Genomic DNA, 24,264 nt, shown 5'->3' on the forward strand with positions numbered 1-24,264 from the left:
TTAGCAAACAACAAGTAATTTATTCTGGTTCCTCCCCTTGCCACTGTTACTCCTCTTGTGGCACCTGAAGGTCAAAATTATTAAGCAGTGAACTTAATATTTCTTCATATAGTATGAATAAGTATGGTACAAGGAGTCTCCCTGTCTTAAACCCCTTGAGGGATATATTTGTTTTTCCTAACTTGCCATGTATCAACTCTAAATAGATTAGTAAAGAAACACACTTCATAATTAATTCTGTCCAATTGTTACAAAAGCTCAACTTCTTCATGATTGCTTCCATGTATGGCCATTCTATTCTATTATATGACCACTCTATTCTATTATAAGCTTTAGAAATATCCAACTTCATAGACATATTTCCATGTTTCCTTTCGACTATCCCTTTTCTTTCTCTTATGATCAGCATGTAGCCTTGTTTTGTCTTTATTGTTGTTTTTGTCACAACAAACTCTATGTTTTGTCTTTTTATTGCAGTGGGCAGATTGACGCTTAATAATACTTATCATACTTTATCTATTAATTTAGCAAAAGATGTAAGATATTTTAATTATCGATCCCCTTAATTAATCATTCATTAAGACCTTGGAACATCAGTCTCATTTTATTGGGGGCTATCTCGAAGGTAGCAAAGACGCGACGTTTTGACACTTTCAGGTAATGCAATTTTTCTTGTAATGATATAAAATATGTCGTTGATTTTTCTTCTCGTATCTTATTGATGCTAATTGTCACTTGGGAATAATTAAAATCCAATAGTCGTACAATTTATTTTTTCAAGATCGCTAGGAAAACAATCAGATCATTTTTTTCAGACTTGAATAATAAAATTAAGTTTTCTCTCTCCTGATCTATATATTAGCTAGCTAGGCATGATCGATGTCACTACTGATCTCTAGCTCCACCTAAAAAAAATCAACAAAATAGAGCACTGTTTATATAAATCAAGGAATGATTTTGTTTTCACTAAATTACAACTTACTTGGATCATTATTTAAAAAAAAAAAAAAAAAAAAAAAAAAAAAGCCACATGATGACATGCAAGATATTTATATATATATAAGTTGGATCAAAATATAGAAACATTTGGCTGCATATGAAGAGAAGTGAAATTAAGAAATAATCGAAGCTGCATGTACCGGCCGGGCCATCCATGGTCATTATGAATTCCCCCAACAACTAACTAACTAACTAGGACAATAAAGCTTTCATTTGCTAATTATACGTAACTAACTAACTAGGACGGACACCCATACGTAATTAAGTAACATAATTCAATATTAATATAATATATATATATATATATAATTATATATCATGAGATCATCAAGATCAGTACTACTGAGACCAAGAAGATCATCATCATGAATAAAAAGGTATTTCAAACACAATAATTTATTTATTAATTAAATACCAGTACTAGTAGTACGTTACAACACCATATGTATAATAATATTGATTTACAACCATCCATGCATCATATCATCATCTTCATTACCTACCATTCAATTTATAATGTCTAAAATCCATAATATTGCATTCTTCTTTCAGATCAGCCTCATCGATCTTCATCATCATCAATAACCTCATGATGGAGGATTTTATTCACCCGCCCAAGACAGAGTAGTACTGTAGATGCTAGCTAGCTACCTGCTTGCTTCCAATTTCAATATGCAGGTAGCTACTAGATCCTTCCATGCTCGCGCAACAGCTATATATTATATAGAATAAATCTACACAGCAGCCTCACACTTTTTCACACCATTGAAAAATATGAATTTACTATTTTACCCTCTGTTATTTTACACTGGTGTGTTGGGTGGGGGCCTACTGTGTAGCATTGCTCTATTATATATATGTCTTTTCTTCTTGATCATTTTACTCAAACACCAATGATCAAGAACGAAATGATCACATTTGTCACATACATAGATCAATGGATCGTAAGATCCACCACAAGCTCGACAAGTAGGATGATAATTGGTCCTCTCAACAAAAGTTAGAGGATGCTCGTGGACGTCGTATGTGTAAGTGCGCCCAAACTTCATATGTAGCCAGTTACCCATAATACAATCTGGATGAGCAGCAAATTGGAGATCTTCACAATAGTAGAACCAATGCTTTGGATCCCGCTCTTTCTCGCAAATATCACAGTAATAGCCAGCAGAGTTAAGATCCTCAACAGTGTAAGAGAGTATGAAGGGTTGCTCATAGAGCCCATATTTTGTGGTAAGCGGCAGTGTAGCGCATTTCATGTCCATAGAAAATTCACAATCAGCACAACGTATTAACAGAGGGATATCCTGGCCACATGAGGTACATTCGCCTTCACCTGCGTTTGTGCTCAAAAGAAAAAGTGGGTGCTCATGACCCTCATGGGTAAATTTGGTTGGTATCAAACTACAAGGGACATTGAGCTGAAAGCGGCAGTCTTTACAACTGTATACGAGACCATTAGCTAATCGTCCACAAGCACCACAATTAAAGATTTCAGGGCCATAATAATCTAAATTTTGGTATTTGCTTGGGGGTGTTTGGAGGGTGAGCGGATGTTTATGGAGTGGGTGTAATTTTTTTGTGGGTAAATCAACACAAGATTTGTGAAGAAAGAACTTGCATTGTAAACAACAATAATATTGCGGAGTGGAAAGATACCGTGCACACCCGTCACATTTTTCATTGTTCTTTAGCTCAACTCCAAGCTTTAAGTGATGTTCATGCCATATATGTTTGATCACTGTGACGATTTCAGCTTTTCCGTTTCCCGGGTTGATCTTGTCAACAATTTGAGCTAATGTGTCAGTCGATTCATCAGGCCCAAGAGGGTGGGTCTCAATAGGCTGATCATCTTTGAGTTCCGGATCAAATGTCTGATCCCTGATGTCGATTTTTGCAGCACAACGTGGATGTGCAGCAAAATCACAACTCGAGCAATAATAAGCTTTGTATTTTGTGTCCACCTTTCGAACACAAAGTTGGCAAATTTGCTGATTCTCGGATTGGTTGAGCTGAGGAGAGTATTTGAGGTTCAGACTCAAAGGATGGTCGTGACTTCTTACTTTGAGAGTCGATGGAATGAAAGCGCATTGCGTGTGAACTACGAATGAGCAGGTGATACAAAAGTAGGACATGCACTTGCTTTCTTTCCCACAAGTATCGCAAGTGAACGGGAATGATTTTCGAAGGAGGATCAAATGATGGTCATGACTTTCAGCTTTTATGGTGAGGGGGAGAAAAGCGCATTTTGGATCAAGATAAAAATTGCAGCGAAAACACTCATATAGGAAGTCGCCGGTCCATTCTTCACCGCAGCCATGGCATTCTTTCCTATAATATCTTTCAGTGATCTCAAGGGTATGTTCCGGGTGCAACGGATGCTGCATCTCTCGGGGTAATTATCTAAAATGCTTTGAAGAAATTTGGGTGGGATTGTTGTGAGTACCTTTTTATCTCAATTAAGAACGCAGCGTCCAACCAGCATTAATTAATTCCCTACATCAAAAGAAGACAATTAATCAATTTAAACTAAAAATCATGCACATGCTTTGGGTACAAATTAGAAGTATAAATAATAGCTAAAAATGAGAACCCAACATCTTAGAACAGAATTAATATGAGTTCCAACATCATGTATGTTAATTCTTTCAGCATATATACAAAAGGCAGCTATATATATATGCACCCCAATATTTCACAGAATATAAGAAAGAGACAGATCAAAAGAAATTAGGGGGAAAGAAATCATACACAAATCATATAAGTATCAACATAAATCAGATTTTGGCTTGATCAGAATTTAAATGAAAGCTTCCAATTTCACTCACATATTATTGCTGCTCTATATATATATGGACGGAAAGACTAATGCCAGATCCCTTCATTCCCAACACATGACTACGTGGCCACCCGGTCAAAACACTTCAAAACGACGAAAGAAATATAAAAAGTTGTTGTCGTACATGGTGCGTGTCATGATGGATTCCTCTATGTATCTCTGCTTTGTCTTTAGCATTGCGTGTAACTTTTTTCAAATGATATTCTTTGTGATGCTGCTAGGATGACTACAAAATGAATTTTTTTTAATTTTCTTTTTCTTTAAGTATTTTTTAAACATAATTAACCATTTAAAATAAATAAATAAATTTACAAACAGTGACTTCCTTAACTATTATGAAAAAATAAACATAAATAAATAAAAATATATGAATGAACATATTTGATGGGCTAAAACCAAAATTAAGGGACTAAAGAAAAAGAAAGAAAGAGAGAGAAAAAAGACAAAGTGATTCTGTGGTGCATTGTTGAGCTAATTCTTTGCGTGTACCTTTTCTTCATAAGTATAATTGGAGGTGACGTGCTGCCATCCGAGGAACCAAAGGATTGCTTCCCTTTTAAGTAAGGAACCAATTAAAGTAAACATTTCTCTTGGGCGAGTTTAAGAATAATCAAGGGATGAATCTTATTTTTATGCCATTTATTCATTTGTTCTTAAGTCACCTAGGTGGTGGATAGCCTACCAAGGCTATAACAGTGTTTAAAACTCAAAAGACAAAGTAGTTGTCATGGTGCATTGTTGACCTGATTCCTTGCGTGTGCCTCTTCTCCATAAGTAGAATTGGAGGTGACGTGCTGCCATTCAAGGAACCAAAGAATTGCTTTCCCTTTTAAGTAAGGAACCAATTAAAGTAAATAGTTGTTTTGGGCGAGTTTAAGGATAATCAATGGATGAATCTTACTTTTATACCATTTATTTGTTTGTTCTTAAGCCACCTCGATGGTGGATGGCCTACCAAGGCTATAGCAGTGTTTAAAACTCAAAAGACAAAGTGGTTGTCATGGTGCATTGTTGACCTGATTCTTTGCGTGTACCTTTTCTCCATAAGTAGAATCGGAGGTGACGTGTTACCATCCAAGGAACCAAAGAATTGCTTTCCCTTTTAAGTAAGGAACCAATTAAAGTAAATACTTGTTTTGGGCGAGCTTAAGAATAATCAATGGATGAATCTTACTTTTATGTCATTTATTCGTTTGTTCTTAAGCCACCTCGATGGTGGATGTCCTACCAAGACCAGTGTTTAAAACTCAAAAGACAAAGTGGTTGTCATGGTACATTGTTGACCTCATTCCTTGCGTGTACCTTTTCTCCATAAGTAGAATTGGTGGTGACGTGCTGCCATCCAAGGAACCAGAGAATTGCTTTCCCTTTTAAGTAAGGAACCAATTAAAGTAAATACTTCTCTTGGGCAAGTTTAAGAATAATCAAGCGATGAATCTTACTTTTATGTCATTTATTTGTTTGTTCTTAAGCCACCTCGATGGTGGATGGCCTACCAAGGCTATAGCAGTGTTTAAAACTCAAAAGACAAAGTGGTTGTCATGGTGTATTGTTGACCTGATTTCTTGCGTGTACCTTTTCTTCATAAGCAGAATTGGAGGTGACGTGCTGCCATCTAAGGAACCAAAGAATTGCTTTCCCTTTTAAGTAAGGAACCAATTAAAGTAAATACTTGTTTTGGGCAAGTTTAAGAATAATCTAAGGATGAATTTTACTTTTATGCCATTTATTCGTTTGTTCTTAGGCCACCTCGATGGTGGATGTCCTACCAAGACCATAGCAGTGCTTAAAACTCAAAAGACAAGAAAGTTTTGGAATGTAGAGCCTTCCTCATAGTATAAATATAGCTATCAAGGGTGGTGTTCAATGATCTTTAACTTACTCACAAATGGTTTGGCATGTACCATATTCTAATTAAGTTGGAATATAGAGTCACCTTAAACTAATGGTAGTAACCACTTAAGTTCATTGAACTCTCTAATTGGGTTGGGTTCTAAGTTATAACTAATGTTACCTTTCGTGCAGCCGTTTTCTTTACAAATTTTGTGTTGAATTGCAAGAAAAGTAAAAGCAACCACTTCACCACACGGCGGAACACTCACTGATCCAAGGTAGGCACATTCCCATTTGCTATCTGTGGTTGTCTGCGTAATGACTTCTCATTCTATTGTGACGAACTTGAGTTCATCCTTATCTCCATCGTGGTTGGCTTTCCAACAGCTTCATCCTTGCTGGTCACGAGCATGAGCTTATTTATTCTTTTCCGGCGTGTGACAAGTGTAGTTATTGTGAATGTGGATGGAGGTGGAGTTGAATATGTAGATAATGGAAGGAAAGGTCTCAATTCATGCAGAAAATTTCTGAAAGCACGCCCTACCTAAGCTTTAGGAAGTGAATATGTTTCTCACATACAAAGACAATTCTTAATAATATCCAAAATAGAGATCTGTGCATATCCTGAGAGTAACACATGATTCTACATTATCATGGAAGACACTCTACTCAACAAAAACTAGGAAATCTGTATATTTGGGGCAAACAGCACAATTCATTTTTCTGTGCATGGCTCTATCTAGGGTATATCTGCAAAATCACAGGCAAACATCACTCGGAATCACGTTCTGCAAACAGCACAATTCATTTTTCTGTGCATGGCTCTATCTAGGGTATATCTGCAAAATCACAGGCAAACATCACTCGGAATCACGTTCTTTTTATAGTTCCTCTTGTCCTTCTTAAGCTCTCGACTAAAAGAGTATGACTTGTTAGTCACCTCTTCTTCACAATTCCTTCCAAAATCCCATCAATCCCGAAGGAACCAGAACATTGTTGGTGATCAACTGGACCTGGCAGCTGGAATGAGATAGAGAAGTGCCCTGGTGGGCACAGATTTTGTGTCTGCATCTGAAAGATTTGAGAGTTCTTGCACACTATTGTTTCACCAGTCGTTGTTACTCCCTTTATTACTATTTTTCCATTAGGTTCCACGTCACAATTGAAATCATCTGCAGTAAAACATAGAGGACCAGACTCAGTTAACTGTAGAAAGATGAATACTGGAAGCTCGCAGTACTATGGTATAACTAAATCATGATTTGGTAGCATATGAAACTCAATGTTTATAACAAGTAAATCAGCTAATTCTAGAAAGCCTGAAGGGATTATTGAAACAAATGAACTGATGTCACATAGAACATATGTAGATTGATTCCATTTTCAGCGGTTCAAATGAACCCCTATGCCAGCAACTGCGCTTGAGTTAATGCCACAATCGCAGGATCAACAATGATCTCCTTCATGTATCATAAACTAACCAGAAAAGACCAAACTAACAACCATAAAGTTCCAGCAACATATTTAGCATTAAAATATGTATCCATAAGTGATTTTACTAGCAGGTAAAGATATTGATAGTCCAATAGTTAATGGACCTTTGCAGGATGATTGAAACTCACTCTCATTCCTTGCTACCCCTGGCAATGAGACACGGAAACAGTAAGAATCTTTGGATTCACCAATGTCCATTAGTCCTATTGCTGGTCCAATCTTCCCCATAGCTGCACTCCCAGTCAATTCAACCCTTACTCTTGTGGCAGCAACAACATTATTCCACCCTTCCTGAGTGGAAAGTGAAGGCAGAAATATTAGAGCTGGCCCAACTTTTTCCACGGTCTCACCAGACCTTTTGGTTGAAGATGATGCAGTATAGCTATGAGGAGTAGGCGGACCAATGTATGGAACACTGTTGAGAGGTGCCACATCAAGAATGGCTTGCTGGGAATTTAAGTGCTCTGACTCATTATTTTCTTTTCTTGATACCCCACGCCTGAAAGAAGATATTTAGTCCATCAGGAACAGTAAATAAAGTGTAATATGTTCCCACTAAAAAATGTAGTATAATTTAGACCAAACCTTTCGACTCTCCAGCATTAATTTCAAAAGAGAAAAACCAGCTACAAAATTGACACACCCCCGGCGCCCAAAAAAAAAAGACAACATAGAGCCACCCAAATATCAAAATGCATGAATTGTTTAGATGACACTGAGTTCTGCAAAGTTAAAACATATAAATTACTTTTATTTCTAGGCCTCCAAAGTTAGAATTACCAACTTGTATGAAATAAGCTTGCACCATAATTTAACTCCAACATCCATCATTAATTCCCCTCTCCAACATCCCTAATGTGATTAAATTAACTTTGGCATAAGCACCAAAGAGTAGAACTAGTTCCTACAGCCAATATACAATAAGATACCCAACTTAACATGAATATTGGAAGTCATAGGGCACGTTTGGTTTCACAACTTCAGAGAAAAAATTTTAATAATTTTTTAGCTATATTGGAGCCGTTCAGGATTGGGAAATGGGGGCATCTCAGACTTTTTTAAGCATGTTGTATGTCCTGAATATGGAGAGCGGGGGGTGGAATAGATTGCTTTGAATTCATCCTGGGAATAAGAACTTCTCAACCAGATCATTGTACAAGGTTATGTCGAACCAATCATCTAATGATTTTCCTTGGAAGTGCATTTGGAGAAGCAAAGTGCCCCTCAAGGATGCTTTTTTTGATTGGTTGGCAGCTCATGGGAAAATTCTGACTACAAATAATTATAGAAAGTATGGTATACTTTTTTTTTGTGTACACAGGGTGTCCGAGAACAGTGTCCCGACTAATCCCAGGGTGCATAGGCCCTCAGTAAGGAGTTTCCCACAAGTGCACCTCAGATAATTCAAGGAAAAAATCTCCCAGTCCAATAACCCCTAGAGATTGTTTGCACCCAAGAGGATTGAAACCTTAAACATTGGAGGTAGCATACCACCAAGACCAAGGCCTTTACCACTTGAGCTAACCCCTAGGAGTTGAGAAAGCGTGGTATACTTATCATGGATTGGTGCTTTATGTGCAAAAGGAATAGTGAATCGGTGGATCACCTTCTTATCCATTGTGGAGTGATAAAAGTTCTATGTGATAAGATTCTTGAAAGGCTCGGTATTGCCTCGGTGATGTCTAGGAGGGTGGTGGATCTATTGGCTTTTAGAGAGGAATCTAGGGTAATCGTCAAATTGAGGCTGTTTGGAAGATGGTGCCATTATTATGTGGTCTATATGGAATGAGAGGAACAAACACTGTTTTGAAAATAGAAAATGATCATTGGGAGGGATTAGAGTGTTTTTTTCCCATAGATTGTTGCTTTGGGCATCGACTATTATATTGGACAGGATTATTTTCTTGATTTCTATGCTGCTCTTTCCCGCTCCTAGCTAGTAATTAGGTGTTTCCTCTTGTATACTCCCTATCTACTTATCTACTTAAGCTATACCTAATTATGTGGTTAAATAAATTTTCTAACTTATCAAAAACAATAGAGATGCGTTGTCTATATGTTTTGAAAGGAGGAAAAATTTTTATTTTTTATTTTTATTTTTTTGTATTGGGGTTAGTGAAAGTGGATGGTGGGGGTGAAAATTTGTTTGAATATAATTTTTAAGCATAGTTTTTGTTTTGGATTTTGTAAAATTTGTTTTGATTTTTGTGTTTGGATGGTGATTGGGTAATAAAAGTTGCAAAGTTAAAATAGTGTTTTTTTTAGATTTAAAGATGTTTAGTTTGATTTTTATTTTTTATTTTTGAAAAGTCAAGAAAAAATTTTGAGAGAAGGGCCAAACCAAACATGCCCTTAGTTTTTGCTCAAATAAGTGATTCAAACAAATCTTGTGTAAGATTGCGTCCAATTTCAGCACTTAGACTGATTAAAGGAAATTTTTTAAAATTTTCTTATTAAAAGAAGGAAAAAAAATTCTTATAAGAAAATTTATTAATCCAAACAATTAGGGCATAGCCCTAGTACACAGGAAGTATACAAGAGAAAAGACCTAATTACAAGCTAAGCGCTGGAAAAGGCAGCATAGATATTATTAAAATTAGTCTCATCCAATACAAAAGCTGATGCCCAAAGTAACAACGGCTGGAAGAAAAAATCTCTAATCACTCCCAACGAATGTTCTCTATTATCAAAACTTCCGTTACTTTCATTCCATATACACCACATAAGACATAATGGTACCATCTTCCAAACAGCCACAATTTGACAATTGTCCTGAGTTCCTCTCCAACAAGCTAATAGATCCACCACTCACCTAGGCATCACCCAGGCAAATACCAAGCCTATCAAAAATCTCATCCAACAAAACCTTTACCACCTCACAATGGAAAATCAGGTGGTCCACCGATTCACCATTCCTTTTGCACATAAAGCACCAAACCATAATAAGTAGGCCACGCTTTCTCAGCTTATCAATAGTTAGAATTTTCCCATGAAAGACAAACCAACCAAAGAAAGCAACCTTGAGAGGCACTTTGCTTCACCAAATGCACTTCCAAGGAAAATCATTAGATGATCGGGTCAACATAGCCTTGTACAATGATCTAACTGAGAAGTTCTTATTCCCAGGATGAATCCAAAGCAATCTATCCTAACCACCACACTCCATATTCAGGGCATTCAACATGCTGTAAAAGTCTGAGATATCCCCTACCTCCAAATCCTGTACAGCTCCAAATGAACCTCACATTCCACTATAAAAAGCCATTGGAATTGTCCATATCGTCAACCACAGAAGCACCATTATCCAATGCAATCCTAAAAAGAGAAGGGAAAGCATTATTTAGAGAAACATCTCCACACCAAATATCATGCCAAAATCTGATCTGAGATCCCTCTACCCACCACATATCTGAAATTGCTAATGAACCCCCAAACCCCCCCCCCCCCCCCCGACACCAAAAAAAAAAAAAAAAATATCCATTCTGCATAAATTTCCACACTCCCACACCATTCACACCTCTCACTTCATTTGAGCACCATCTTCCCCAAAGGCTCCCAAATTTGGCGTGAATGACAATCTTCCAAAGAGCATCCCCCTCCTGGTGAAACTGCCACAACCATTTTCCTAAAGGTGCCTTATTAAAGGTTCTCAGCTTTCTAACCTTTAAAGAGTTGGACCAGCATATTAACGAATATGTTGATTCATTGTAGCCAAAAGGGTCAATGTGAGTATGACACATGCCTAGGAAGTTTTTTTTTTTTTTTTTTTTTTAATGCAAGTAACAATTTTATTGATGAAGTGAAGAGGAAACATCTAATTAGGAAGTAAAAATAGATCCAAAAAATGGTGCAAATTAAGTCCATTAAAATCAAAAGCTACAGCCCCTAGGAAATCAAGTTGTAACTTGTAAGCATGCAAGTGTGTTTTAGTCTGCATGTGCACACATTAGAGAGTTAGGTAGAAGCAAGAACCTCCAATTCTGTGTGCGCCTGTGTTTGCACTCATGTCCTTACATGCTTGAAAGTGGTGCAATGACTATGAAATGATAATGGTAGCAGATATACGTTCCAGGATCCAAAAAAAGTCTCTTTTAACCTCTAAGATGGAGCTATCACATTTCTACTTCTTCTAAAGGTGAGTAGCGTCTATGCCCTTCATCCCAGAGGGAGAAGCTCTCCTGATCTCCTGTAAGCTTCTCTATCCGCCAAAAAGTTCAACCGCCTGATCTCCTCAGGCAGTCAACTCCAGGGTGAAGGAGCTCCAGTTCCTCCATTCTGGCCCCCCACTGCCAAGCCCGACTACAACCCCCCTCCCTCTTCTCTTTTCAGGTTTCCTTCCCCATTTCATGGATTTTGCTCTCATTTTTTGTTGAAATTAGTTCTTCAGATTTGTTGTCACCCACCCTTACCAACGTACACGTCTCATACCATCAGAATCATCTCCTCCTGATCTGCCAAAAAACATCAGCTTCCATCATTTCCACCGGCACTTTAAGCCATTGGCCCCACCGAAAGCAGCCCTTTTCTCTATCAACCATTTTCATCTTCCTTCCCTTCATTCTTCTTAAGAGTTGTTCTTTTCTTCGTTCTTTTATTCCATAGCTTTTGTGCAGGTTTTGGAGGGTGTCTGGAAGGTAGATCCACTACTGTCCTCTGACAGTAGCAACCCCACCCCGTGGCTATGGAAGAGAGAGTAGATCCAAGAATACATAGGACATGGGATTGAAAATTTTTAACAATCGTCTCGACGCAATCAAAATCAGTGTGCACCTTCCTATTGTTGGATCCACCCAAAATAGATGACTCAAAGCAATCCATTATTCGACATATAAGCATCTTCAAAGCAGCCAACTATACTGGACCTTTTAATTAGTACCATCTACCAGTTTGTTTTAGGCTTTTTTTTTTTTTTTTTTTTTTATAGATTACCAGTTTGTTTTAGTTTCTTGCGTTATATATATTTGGGGTGTATGTTGGGGGATCCACAGCCACTCCTTATGTACTAACCTTTCCACTAGTAATACTAAGTATCTTGCTGCAAATTAGTGTGTCGTCTGCAAAAAGCAAGTGAGAGATAGAAATAATGCCCCTATTCAACTCACCCACTGAAAAACCTTTCATAAAGCCATTTGTAACCAGTGCCGTCAACATCCGACTCAGGGCCTCCATGATGATAACAAAGAGGAGTGGGGACAAAGGATCTCCCTATCTTAAACCTCGAGAGCTGTTGAAAAAACCTTCCGAGCTGCCATTGATAAGGACTGAAAATTTTGCCGTTGAGATACACCACCTTATCCACTTGCGCCATTTCTCCCCGAAGCCACATCTCTGCAATAAATATAGGAGAAAGTTCCAGTTTACATGGTCATAAGCTTTTTCCATGTCTAGTTTGCAAATGATCCCTGCAATACCAGATTTTAGTCTACTATCCAGGCATTCATTGGCTATTAACACGGAATCCAGAATTTGACGACTCCTTACAAAAGCATTTTGAGGCTTAGAAATAATTTTTCCTAAAGCCTTCCCTAGTCTGTTCGCCAACACCTTGGCCAGAATTTTGTAGATCCCGTTGATGAGGCTAATGGGCCTAAAGTCCTTCACTTCCGAGGCCCCAGTTTTCTTCGGAATAAGAGCGATAAAAGTAGTATTAAGGCTTTTCTGAAATTTTCCAGCATGGAAAAATTCTTGAAACACATTCATGATATCTCCTTTTACAACCTCCCAACACGTTTGAAAGAATCCCATCGAAAAGCCATCCGGTCCTGGCGCTTTATCTTTCCCCATTTTCCTAACCACTTCATATACCTCATCTTCTTCAAAGGCTCTTTCTAACCATGAAGCTAGTTGTGGTTCAACCGAATCAAAGTCAAGCCCATCCATTGTTGGCCTCCATCCTTCTTGTTCTGAAAAAAGATTTTCAAAAAAATTCACCACATGTTCCTTGATAGCTGGAGCCTCTGTGCATTCTCTACCATTGATTTTCAGCATCTCAATGGTATTATTTCTTCTATGTGAATTAGCCATGCTATGGAAAAATTTCGTACTTCGATCCCCTTCTTGTAACCAAATGGCTCTTGACTTCTGACGCCATGAGATCTCTTCTAAGGATAATGTCCTCTCTAGTTCTGAAACCAGATCTGTCTTACGTGATAACTCTTCTGAGGTGAGGACTCTGTCTTCAGTGATTCTATCAAGATTCTGTATTTCCTCGATCATGGTTTGTTTTTGTTCTCTCACATCTCCAAAACTTTGAGCATTCCAAAGCTTTAAATCATTCTTTAAAGCTTTTAATTTTCCTGCAAGAATAAAAGAGGGGGTGCCATGAAACTGATAAGAAGACCACCAGAGTCTTACCTTGTCCACAAAGCCTTCACTTTTAAGCCACATGTTTTCAAACTTAAAAGAACGCCGACCACCTTGAATACCACCTCCATCCAGTAAAATGGGGAAATGATCCGAGCAAATACGTGGTAATCTCTTTTGTGATACCTCTGGATAGTGACACTCCCAATCCGGCGAAATTAGGAATCTATCTAGCCGAGAATACGTTTGGTTGTTAGACCAAGTGAAAAGGCCACCTACAAGTGGGAGGTCCACCAAATTCAGATCAAAAATGCAATCTGAGAACTCAGTCATTGCTGGGGTTAAGCGACTATCTCCCGATCTCTCGCTAGGGAATCTTGTGATGTTAAAGTCTCCACCTATGCACCACGGAAGGTCCCACCAGCTCCAAATTCCAGAATCGGTTTAAGTTGGGTGATGCCTGCTACGGTGACTGAGTTATTGGCCAGTTGGGGGATGCCGGGCGGACCACCACAGATCAAAGCCGTGTGGAAAATGGTTCCAATCTGTGTTATGTGGTGCATATGGCGAGAGCGGAATGAGCGGACTTTCGAAGACAAAGAGCGCACTCTAGTGGAGCTTCGCTCTTTTTTCTTCACCTCTCTTGTCCTTTGGGCCATTGCTGTAAATTTTAATGTCCAAAATATGCACGATTTCCTTTTGTCTTCTTTAGCATCTTAGATAGGTTTTATCTCGTGTATAACTTCTTGTTTTACTTGGGCTATGCCTATTCATTTTAATACTATCGTTTCCTTATCAAAAAAAAAAAGTATCTTGCTCATTAAAAAAGGCAACCAGTGCTTGATCCATCTTGGTTTCACGTCAATCTTACCATTTTAGTACTTACCTCAGACAAGTAATCACCATGGAAACTACATATGGAATTTTTGAAGTCCATGGAAGTTACTCATAGTTCCAAGCACATCCTTGATTGCCAATTTCCTAATTAGTTACCTGATCAAATTGATTGATATGAAAAATTTAAGGAACTCCATCTCCAACGAAACATTGTGAAGGAAACCTACCAATATATAGGAAAGATACAATGCCTTATTTGCTCATCCATTAGGCTTCAAATCTTCTATTATCATGGCATACAGCATAAACGACACAAAATGAAGCAGCCATGCCATTTAGATGCAATGGAAAAATAAAAAACATGTACTTATTTGTGCATTTAAAAACAGAAATAACAACAAAGAAGATGTTCAGATGATGGCAAAGTAGCAGGATCATCTGATTTCGAACTGGGTACATGGAATCCACAAGATGAACTCTTATATGAACCCCTTTCGTTAACACCTAAGGGGTTAAAAACTTTATAAAACACAAAGCACGCAATGATCCATCTAACGTTAAAATTTTATTCAAACCATCACATAAGCTAGCAGGAAGCCAACAACCCACACAAATCACTCTTTCAACCAGAGCTGTAAAATCACTAGTCTTCAACGCATCATTCAATGTAGTGGTCCAGCAACACGGAAGCTACAGCTTGAACCATGTATTCTGTAAAGGAAAATGATATTATGCCCACTGAGTTTGCCCCCTCAATTTGACCTTGACCGCTCATGTATTTTATTTCTTTTTAATATTTGTTTGTACTTAATGCTTAATGAAGTGACTGTTATTATATTGGTATTTTTTTATTTTTTAAAAATATTAAACGTATTTAAAAAAATGTTTGAAATAAAAAGCCAAAAAAAAAAATATGCCATTTGGCACTACCCACTCGGGAGGCATGGTAGCACTACCCACTCGGGAAAATCTGGCACCTCTAATTTCTTTTCTACAGACAGATTATGAGCGTGGGCCGCAACTCTTTATTATTATTATTTTTTTATAAGTAAACAATAGTATTAATAGGATAGGCATAGCCCAAATACACAAGATGATATAGAAGAGATAATACCTATCTAGGTTACAGTAGTGGAAACAAGAAAATCATGTAAATTTACTCTTTACTAATTGTAAGGAAATCTCACATCGTGCAGCCTGCTGTTCTTCTTTCACAATTGTATTCTCTAGCAGGATTGCATCTTATGTCCGACTAACCAAAGCATTGGATCCAAAAATGACATGATGATATAAAATTTATTTCCACCAGGTAAGGAGGATTCTTCATTTTCTTTTAAAATGCTAAAAAAGCCCTAAGTCTCCCCAAAAGTGGGCACCCTTTGCATAACTATAAAAATCAATTTCCAAATTTGACCCGCCAAAAACACTTATGGCATCATTTCCTAATCCCCTTACGAGTAATAACAACACTAACAAAATCAATTTTTTTTATCTAAATAAAATTTTTGCAAATTGCTCCGTATAGAATCAACAACATCAACAATAATAATAACAATACTAAATATTAAGATCTTCGTGATATAGATGCTTTCTTTACAAGAACAACATAAAAAATGGGATAAAAAGGAAAGAACCCATCAAGTGCAACGACTGTAATTATTAAGAACAACAAAATAAAACCCATCACTGAAATCAGTACCACAGACCAAGCATTCACCGAGAAGACCCAAAAAACCAACCCCAAATTATATAGAATAAAGTTGGTCATTCAAAAGCATATCCTTTTATCGAGTTATATGTATAATTATGTATGCCCTTACCTAATAGGGGAAGCCATAGGAGACGTACAGAGCGGAGATTGTTAGCTGCACCGGCGATCTTTGCAGCGGTTCTGAAAGATTCTTCGACCAGAAAATCTAGTGGATTTTCTTTTTCACGAGGCTGGCTTTTGTTATGGATAAAGAGCTGGGGTTGGAACTTGGAACTGTTTTGATACCCGATGGTAAAGCATTAGCAATGGATTATGCAAATGCAAAATTTGCATAATATGACATGATTTTGCATTTGGCTATTTCACTCAAAACTTATTCCCACATTGGATTATCTATCTATTAGTCAAAATAATAATAAAATATTATAAATTTAATAATTTTTTTTCTAAATTAAGAGCTACATGAAAATACATTAATACAAGTGCAGAGCAATATTTCTGGAGTGCAGCAAATACATTCTAAATATTTAATACAACACCATTGAAAAAAGCACATCTGTCTATTACATTTTCACCTCAAAAAAACACCATTGAAAATCACACAAGTCATCACGAAGGTCACATTTGGGTTTTACTCTGCAGTACATAAGATGCTTCCGCAGATTTCTACATGCTGAATTGAGCTGGATGGCATCAAACTGAAGCACCCTGAAGGGATCTAAATTTAATGGCTAAAGGAATTGTTCTTCAGAAACTGAAATACTCTTTAGCCATCAAATGAACAACCAAAAAATCCCTAAAACCCTCTTATTTGCAGCTAATTCTGCAATACTGTAACCTCCACTTTTTTCAAGAATTGCTTTCTTGGCCTTTAAATCCTATCTTTTAGAAAGCATATTTGTGAATTCAAGAATCAATACTACAAGCATCGCTCAACAATCCCAAGCGCTTGAACCACATAATTACCCTATTCCAACAAACAATCAGTTGCACAGACTGCAAAATTTATCTTGTCAGAAAAAAATCTCCTCTGAGCCTGCTCATTGGACAAAGCATCGACTGTACAAACATCAATAAATTAAACATATATTAAGAAATGGCATAATCACAAACGTTAAGAAGAAATAATACAAATAAATGGATGAAGCTTAACTTAAAGGTAGCAGTCATTTGGATAAAGGAAAAGTTATACGCAAAGCCATGTATTTCAGCCCATCACAAACATATCATCACAAAACTATCACAAAAATTTCAGCCCATCACATTTCAGCACATCTAGTTTTAAAAAGGCTAATGAGAGTGTGGGTTCTGAGATTTCTTGAATAAAAAGGCTAATGAACCTTTAAAAGCTTTCTGCTGTCTAAAGTTGTATGCTTTTCTTTCACTCTTTTTTAACCATTTTCTCACTTGGGATATTGTTAGTGCATGTACGCTGACAAAGAGAACAGGTACTAAAGTCCTGTGCTAGGAAGTACGAACGTTTGCATTCAAGTGATTGGAAATTAAATCATTATTGAAAAAGTTCGATAATGATCTATGTAATGGTATTGATGATCAGGAAGTGGATAACTAATCATGTCACCTCTGCATTGATAATGAAAAAGGAAGCCTGCAGATGCATGCCAGAATATCTAGGAAAATGAAAAGGTGAAGAAAATAAGAGCCCCATGTCAGTATAAGACCATAATTGACTTCTTTTGTCTCTGTATCAATTTGAAGACCCTCGGTCAGTCGAGCATCTACTAAAACAAAAGGATACAGAGCTCAGAAGTGACTCCTAGGGGAAAATGTGTCTCTACTTGTACACATTATGTCTTTAAGGTTGGTTCGTGTGTCTCTCTACTTGTACATATACTTCAAATAAACAACAGCAGCCACAATACTTCAAATAAACAACACTAGCAGCCACAATAAACAACAACAGAGTTGGAAACAAAAATTCAGAGTTTTTACTTCAATTCAAGAAATCTTTTAGCTCTGTATATTCAAACTAAAAGCTAATAAAATCCTTTCAAACCCAACAGAAAAAATGTTTGTTAGACTTGAGCTATATTCGAAAATCCCTTGATTACAAACCCTAAAATCGAATCCTTTGATCACAATCACAATAAAACAAATCAGTCACATATTCTGAAAATCCCTTGTCAAAATCGTCACAAACAAGGTACAATCACAAAATCTCAAATCACATACTTACCAGATGGCTTGAATGGTGCTGCGTCGATGGGTAACGGCTGGAGTGGCTTGCTTTCGTGCGAAGGAAATGGTGCTCTCAGATTTTTTGGTAGCCAACGGAAAGAAAATCAAATAGAAAAGGGAGAGAAATGGTGTACTCCGAGACAGAGAAGGGGAGGCTCGGGAATACGAGGGAAAAGGGAGAGGATTTCTTTTTAGTAAAATATTTATTTGGTTAGTGAACAGTTTTCTGTCAAAGACAAATGCTAATTTTCCTATTCGCTTCGACACTTTATTTTGACACTTTATGCATTTTGATTTTTCTTTTTAATTTTTTTCTTTTTACTTAATTAAAAATAATTATTAGTATATTAATTTTTTTATATTTGTAAAAAAATATTTTAAAAATAAAAAATTTGAAAAAAATAGTGAAGTAATTTTAGACTAGCTATATATGACTAGATGTTATACAGGAGTCAAGTGCAGGCGGTACAGTAGCGGAACTCTTTCTATCAAATATGATCGGTCTGGATGGTGAAGACACCATGAAATTTTGAGTCTTTGACCTTTGAGAGTTAGGCCTTATTTGGTTATTGAAGTGCATTAAGATCAACTCAGTTCAGTTTAATTTTAAGCTAAATCTATTATCTAAATACATAACTCTCAAATCACTAAACTCATCTCAATCCAAAACCTTTTTACATGTAGGATCCATAATTTTTTCAACTCAACACCTCTTTATATGTAAGACCCACAACCTTTTTCAATTTCCCATAAATAAATCTAAACTCATATTAACATCCAAATATATTTAAACTCATCTTAGGTGGGTCTTAGAAAAATTATTTCATCATTTCAACTCACTATTATTCATAAAGAACTCGACTCATCTCAACTCAGTTCAATGTTCAAACACAGCCTTTGACAAAATCTTGCCACGCGTCACGATCTTGGTACTGTATTTGTTTTGGGCATGTCTCAAAAATATATTTTTCAAGGAGATTAATTAATTTCAATTTTTTTTTTCACAACTCAATTGTGCTTTCAAAATTATTTCAGACCTTCAGTCATTGTATCATATTTTAAAACAATGAAAGAATTACTCCAATCTCATATCATCTAGAATAGTCTTCTATAAACAAAATAATTAAGAGTGGATATTTGAAGATTCGTTAAGAAAAAAGAATATGTACGAACGATATTTTTGTTTTAATTTTTAATATAGAATATGTTTTCACTCGAGGGAGAAAATTATTTTTATGAAAAATAAGTAATTGATTTGTATAATGGTTTGGAATAAGAACATCTCCTCTCTCACTGGTTGTAGTGATCTAAAAGATGCCAGCACATCTTAAAAGATACGAGGTCCATTGTCTGCACTCTGCCGGGGTGGTCCAAAACGTTAATAATGTTTCTTTCATTCAGCATGAAAATACTCTTAATATTCTAACAACTTGAGCTACTGTTCTTTTTACTAATACAAGTAACAACCTGAACTACTGCTATTCACCAGATATGAGATTTGATAGCATGGAGAAAGCGGGGGGTAGAAGGAGACATCATCTCCATAATATGCATAAAACTACTGTTTCATTTGTCCTCATCGAAGGTGGATGAAACCAGATAAATAGAGGTTCGTAAACAACAAAGAACACCAGCTCAATCAAGATTCTCTGACATTTCAAGCATGCCATATAAGAAAGACTGCTTATCTTGAGCTCAAATATTGATTGCACTTCCTTATTACTACCATCTCTCATAAGAAAAACATCAATGAAAAGAATAGGAATTGGACATGGAATCAGTCATGATGCTAATGCTAAGATCAATGAAAAGGCATATATACCACAAAGAATAAGTGAGCAAAGCATTAGCTTTGGTTATCTACATCATCACCACCTACTTTAACCAGAACAAAATAAATATAAAACAGAAGATACAAACTTTGAGAAGAGAAGGCAGGAAAAGTGAAAGTCAAGCAACTACACTGATCTTTCCTATAAAACATTTAAATGGCCACCTTCACCATTCTAGTTTTCAACAAGCACCCAACGACAAATTAAAAAGAAGCAAATTTACACTTCTCAACCTCTATGCTGCAGGTACTAATGATCTGAAGGTGATTGCTGTTGCTCTGGTGCCTGTTGCCACATCTGTTGAGCCATATAGGGATGTGGCTGTTGGGTGTACATAGTTGGGTCCATCGCAGGCTTACCAATGATCATCCCAGGAGTCCCAACTGGTGGTGCATGATGAGGTGGCATATAGCAATAAGGGAGAGCATCAGCATGACCCCCAACAGGCATTGTTCCTCTTGGGATTGATGCAAGTACTTCATCTTTCAGATCCTCCCTTGGCACAATGTCAACTAAGAAATCAAATATGTCAGTCCTTGTGATTGCCGCTGCAATGTCATTCTTTTGAAGTGTCCTCCTTTTGTTCTCTTCTGTGTGATTCCAAGATCGCAATGTCAACTCCAAGATGAACATTTCGCATGCCCTGGCAAATATTACTGGTGCCTCAGCTGATATCATTCTTACATCCTCATCAGCTTTCATAATCTTCTTTATCCTTGCTAAAGGAAGGCTATGGTTCTTGAAATCGGTTACCTTCTCGATTTCTTGGTACTGATTTGCCCAAAAAGATTGGAGTTGTTGCTGAAGTTGCTGTTGTTGTTGCTGGTGGATATGCTGATAAGCAAGTTGGTGTTGTCCAAGCTGAACTCCAGCAGGCTGAGCCCCAACAGATGGATGAGTCAGTGGCCCGGTCATTTGGTTCGTCTGATATGAGTTAATGGCATATGGCAATTGGGATCCACCACCAACCGCTCCCATTGGTGGGGGCTGGCTCTGCCCTTGCTGATACATTCTGATCCAACTAAATGACAAAAAAGTTTATGCCTCTGCTTTTAATGCATAGAAGGTAGAGTCAGGCGCATCTTTTGTAACACATAGAATGTATACTGCAGTTGTTATTCAAAATAAAATGCATGAATGATTATTGCACCATCAACTGCACGTCAACACTGTAACAGAGAACATAAAGTCAATTTGATCTGGATTCATCAAATTATAAGAAAAATCGTCAAAAATTTTTATAACCTCTTGCTTCATAATTCACAACCAAGTAATAATTAAAAGTAAAATTAAAAGAAACAAGCTTCAGATCAGGGAAATAAACACCGATTATATCATGCAAAGGGTGATGAAGGGTCAGACATTCATCCCCAACAAGCAAAAACATGATATAAAAAGGGCCTTTCTACACCTTCATTTCAGACCACGATGCACTTCCCTCAGAAAATCTATGTCTTACACCAGCTTCGCATGAAGTATGCTTCAAGCACATATTATAACATCAGTTCCAGAACAGTTTATTCTCTAATAAGAACCTATGAAAGCATTATATTGAATTTTCTCACATGACAAGACCAAGATTCTAGTTTGATAATCTGAGCCCTAGAAACTCTGCACATATATGAAAGTTCACTTCAATTGAAAGAATGCCCTAATGATCAAATACAACATGAAAATATGTTGCTTGATGGTATTGGAGCAGCCCCGTTGGATTTTTTGAGGAATACAAACTCAAGCAAACCCAGTTGAAACACTCGCAAAAAAAAATAATAATAATAATAATACTAATCATCCAGAATTCCAGGAGTAATGCTAAATGATTCCTAGCTCATCACAAAGCATGCCCAAACCAGTAGCCTTACAACTTGACTGAATTCATATATATCTGACCACCCAACATATTTAAAGGCACTTGGTACCACCCCAAAATTTCTCGATATCTAATATAGAGCAAACGACTCCATCAATGAGGATTTTCAATCCCCGCATTTTAGATGTTGACGGCTATTTAATTTAATAAGACGTTTATATGTTCTTGTAAGCCCAATTTTTGCTCACACACAAATTTTTCTCTAAAAGAAGAACAAGTTTTGTTCTTTCAACCAAAAAGTTCACCATAGCCAAGAAACTGATTTCAAAATGACTAGGACTCTTTTCCTGTCTACTTATCAAAATGACTATAAAAAATAGCATTAGTATCATCACGTTAAAATTTCAGAGGGAAGAAACCGAATCGAAAGGGTAAACACTAGGCACAATTACCATATCGTTTCCAAGCTAAGTTGTAAGAAGAAAAACATATTATAATAAAAATAATAATGAAAGGAAAAAAAAAAAAAAACAGAGTAACTAGATAACAAAGAGAAGCAGGCAATTTTATGATGAAATTAACGCTAATAATTATATAGCTATTGAACCCAGCAACACAAAGCTACAAGATTTAGCAGTGCCCCCCCTCCTAGAAAAATAGAAGACCCTAAAACAAGAAAAAAAGTAATAAAAATAGATATTCCTAACAAATGTGAGAAAAAGAGCGTGTCGCAAAAAATATGCACAAGCAAACATGCATACGTTATATATGTGCATGTATAATGTATATATAGAAAGAGAGAATTTCGGTACCCTTTTCAGACGGGCGTTGCTCTGCTTCGCAAGAATGAGGTCCTGAAAAGACAAAGAAAAAAGTACATCAGAAAAGCTTCACAGAGATCCGTTCTATGCATTCAGGTCGAAGCTATTTTTGGGGGTTTTTTCCGAAGCCAAACGATCCCAAATTTCTTTATCCGAAATATAGTGTTCGTGAAAAAAAATAATTGAAATGCTTGAAACGTTTAGATTGTTTCCTGGGTACGAACGAACCTAGAAGAGGAAGGAACAAAGAAAGGAAAAGTCTGTATTTTGCGATTCTGAGTTGCATTGTCGGGAGTCGGAATCTATTAACTTTTATGGGTGCCTTTCTGACAATGTTGCCCTCCGTTAAAATCCCATTTTACCATTGGTTTTTACTGCTATTAGTTTTTTACGGCGTGTTTGTTTGTTTTTTTTTTTTTTTTTTTTTTTCAAACAGCATTTGGGAATCAAACTACAAACCGAATTAATAATTTTTTTTATTATTATTAAGAGTTTTATTACCATAAATAAGCATAACCCAAATTCACAGAAAGTATACAAGAAAATCTCCAACACTTCATCACTATTCATTACAAAATCCTTAACCCAAAGGCATGGTGTTTTGAGGAAAAAATCCATAATTTCTTCCATTGATCATTTTTTATTTCCAAAACATCTCTCATTCCTGTTTAAACATAGACATCACATCAGACACAGAATTTTATAAATTTTATTTGAAAATCTTTACGCTGTGTACCATTCGCGAAATATAATTTAATTTTAAAAGGAAATTTATATAATATATAGTACAAAGGACTTCAAATAGCAGTACTCAATTGTACCATTTTACTTATTTTTTGGTTGTCTCAATGGTTATAATGGAACGTGAGTATGAAATCTTACTATATTAGTATGTGATAGATTGAAGATGGAATATTTCAATTTTTATAATTTTTAATGCAAAACTTAAGTATAATTTAAAGGGGAAAGTTGTGTTTATCCAAAAGTTTTTCTTAGATAATAATTGGACATATTTAGAATGGGATTTCTTAATAGGATATGTTATATATATCACATTGACACTTATTTTATTACTAAGACGTGATAAAGGTTAAATAACAATGTAATGGGCATATGTTAGGCCAAGTTCAAATGGTGACCAGTTTGGCAAACCAACCAAACTAAAGCTCGGAGAAGCATGAAAGCACAGCCCAGTACTTTCCATTTGAGTACAACCAATCAATGGCCAAAAAATATTGCTACATGGGCCTTATATGTCTTAATCCATTTATATTCAACACTGTTCATGTCACATGCCAATATAGAGCTTCAATCAACCCATGATTTAAAAATTAAAGAAAACCGTGTGAGGATGATTATAGGAACATAAGACCTTTAAATGAAATTTGGTATAAATTTTCGGTGAAAATCTTCTGTAGAAGTAGCGTTTTCCTTTCTTATTCCTATCATGTTCTATTCACTCAATTTTTAAAGGTGACATTTGCTTCAAAACTTGGTCTGCAATTTCATAATGTCCATACTGAACTTAAGAGTCATTATATTTTACTACTTTTTATTGTATTTATTTGCTTATCTATTTATAATATATA

General features: G+C 36.4%; 3 protein-coding genes across 8 annotated transcripts; all 3 read right to left on the bottom strand.

Annotated features, from left to right (window-relative positions):
• Positions 1 to 1,377: 1,377 nt before the first annotated feature.
• On the bottom strand, positions 1,378 to 3,834 carry LOC122318184. Its single transcript, XM_043135372.1, has 2 exons — positions 3,748 to 3,834; positions 1,378 to 3,492 (listed from the first exon to the last, which is right to left on the bottom strand). Exon 2 carries the CDS (start codon positions 3,381 to 3,383, stop codon positions 1,803 to 1,805), a length of 1,581 nt encoding a protein of 526 aa, XP_042991306.1. The 5' UTR covers positions 3,384 to 3,492; positions 3,748 to 3,834; the 3' UTR covers positions 1,378 to 1,802.
• Positions 3,835 to 6,158: 2,324 nt separating this feature from the next.
• LOC122318872 (alpha-crystallin domain-containing protein 22.3) lies at positions 6,159 to 18,460 on the bottom strand. Of its 4 annotated transcripts, XM_043136583.1 has the most exons (6): positions 18,211 to 18,460; positions 16,980 to 17,072; positions 16,123 to 16,286; positions 14,352 to 14,458; positions 7,267 to 7,661; positions 6,159 to 6,840 (listed from the first exon to the last, which is right to left on the bottom strand). In XM_043136583.1, exons 4-6 carry the CDS (start codon positions 14,369 to 14,371, stop codon positions 6,605 to 6,607), a joined length of 651 nt encoding a protein of 216 aa, XP_042992517.1. In that variant the 5' UTR covers positions 14,372 to 14,458; positions 16,123 to 16,286; positions 16,980 to 17,072; positions 18,211 to 18,460; the 3' UTR covers positions 6,159 to 6,604. The 4 variants fall into 4 exon arrangements, with proteins under 4 accessions (XP_042992517.1, XP_042992516.1, XP_042992519.1 ...); XM_043136582.1 differs by lacking the exon at positions 16,980 to 17,072; XM_043136585.1 differs by lacking the exon at positions 16,980 to 17,072 and having other exon boundaries at positions 7,291 to 7,661; positions 18,211 to 18,456.
• Positions 18,461 to 20,008: 1,548 nt separating this feature from the next.
• LOC122319314 (nuclear transcription factor Y subunit C-3) lies at positions 20,009 to 23,005 on the bottom strand. Of its 3 annotated transcripts, XM_043137327.1 has the most exons (3): positions 22,904 to 23,005; positions 22,667 to 22,708; positions 20,009 to 21,090 (listed from the first exon to the last, which is right to left on the bottom strand). In XM_043137327.1, exon 3 carries the CDS (start codon positions 21,053 to 21,055, stop codon positions 20,294 to 20,296), a length of 762 nt encoding a protein of 253 aa, XP_042993261.1. In that variant the 5' UTR covers positions 21,056 to 21,090; positions 22,667 to 22,708; positions 22,904 to 23,005; the 3' UTR covers positions 20,009 to 20,293. The 3 variants fall into 3 exon arrangements, with proteins under 3 accessions (XP_042993261.1, XP_042993263.1, XP_042993262.1); XM_043137329.1 differs by lacking the exon at positions 22,904 to 23,005 and having other exon boundaries at positions 20,009 to 21,150; positions 22,667 to 22,890; XM_043137328.1 differs by lacking the exon at positions 22,904 to 23,005 and having other exon boundaries at positions 20,009 to 21,213; positions 22,667 to 22,890.
• Positions 23,006 to 24,264: the final 1,259 nt, after the last annotated feature.

This window comes from Carya illinoinensis, chromosome 8, assembly GCF_018687715.1.
Source record: "Carya illinoinensis cultivar Pawnee chromosome 8, C.illinoinensisPawnee_v1, whole genome shotgun sequence".
In the NCBI taxonomy this organism is placed as follows: Eukaryota; Viridiplantae; Streptophyta; class Magnoliopsida; order Fagales; family Juglandaceae; genus Carya; species Carya illinoinensis.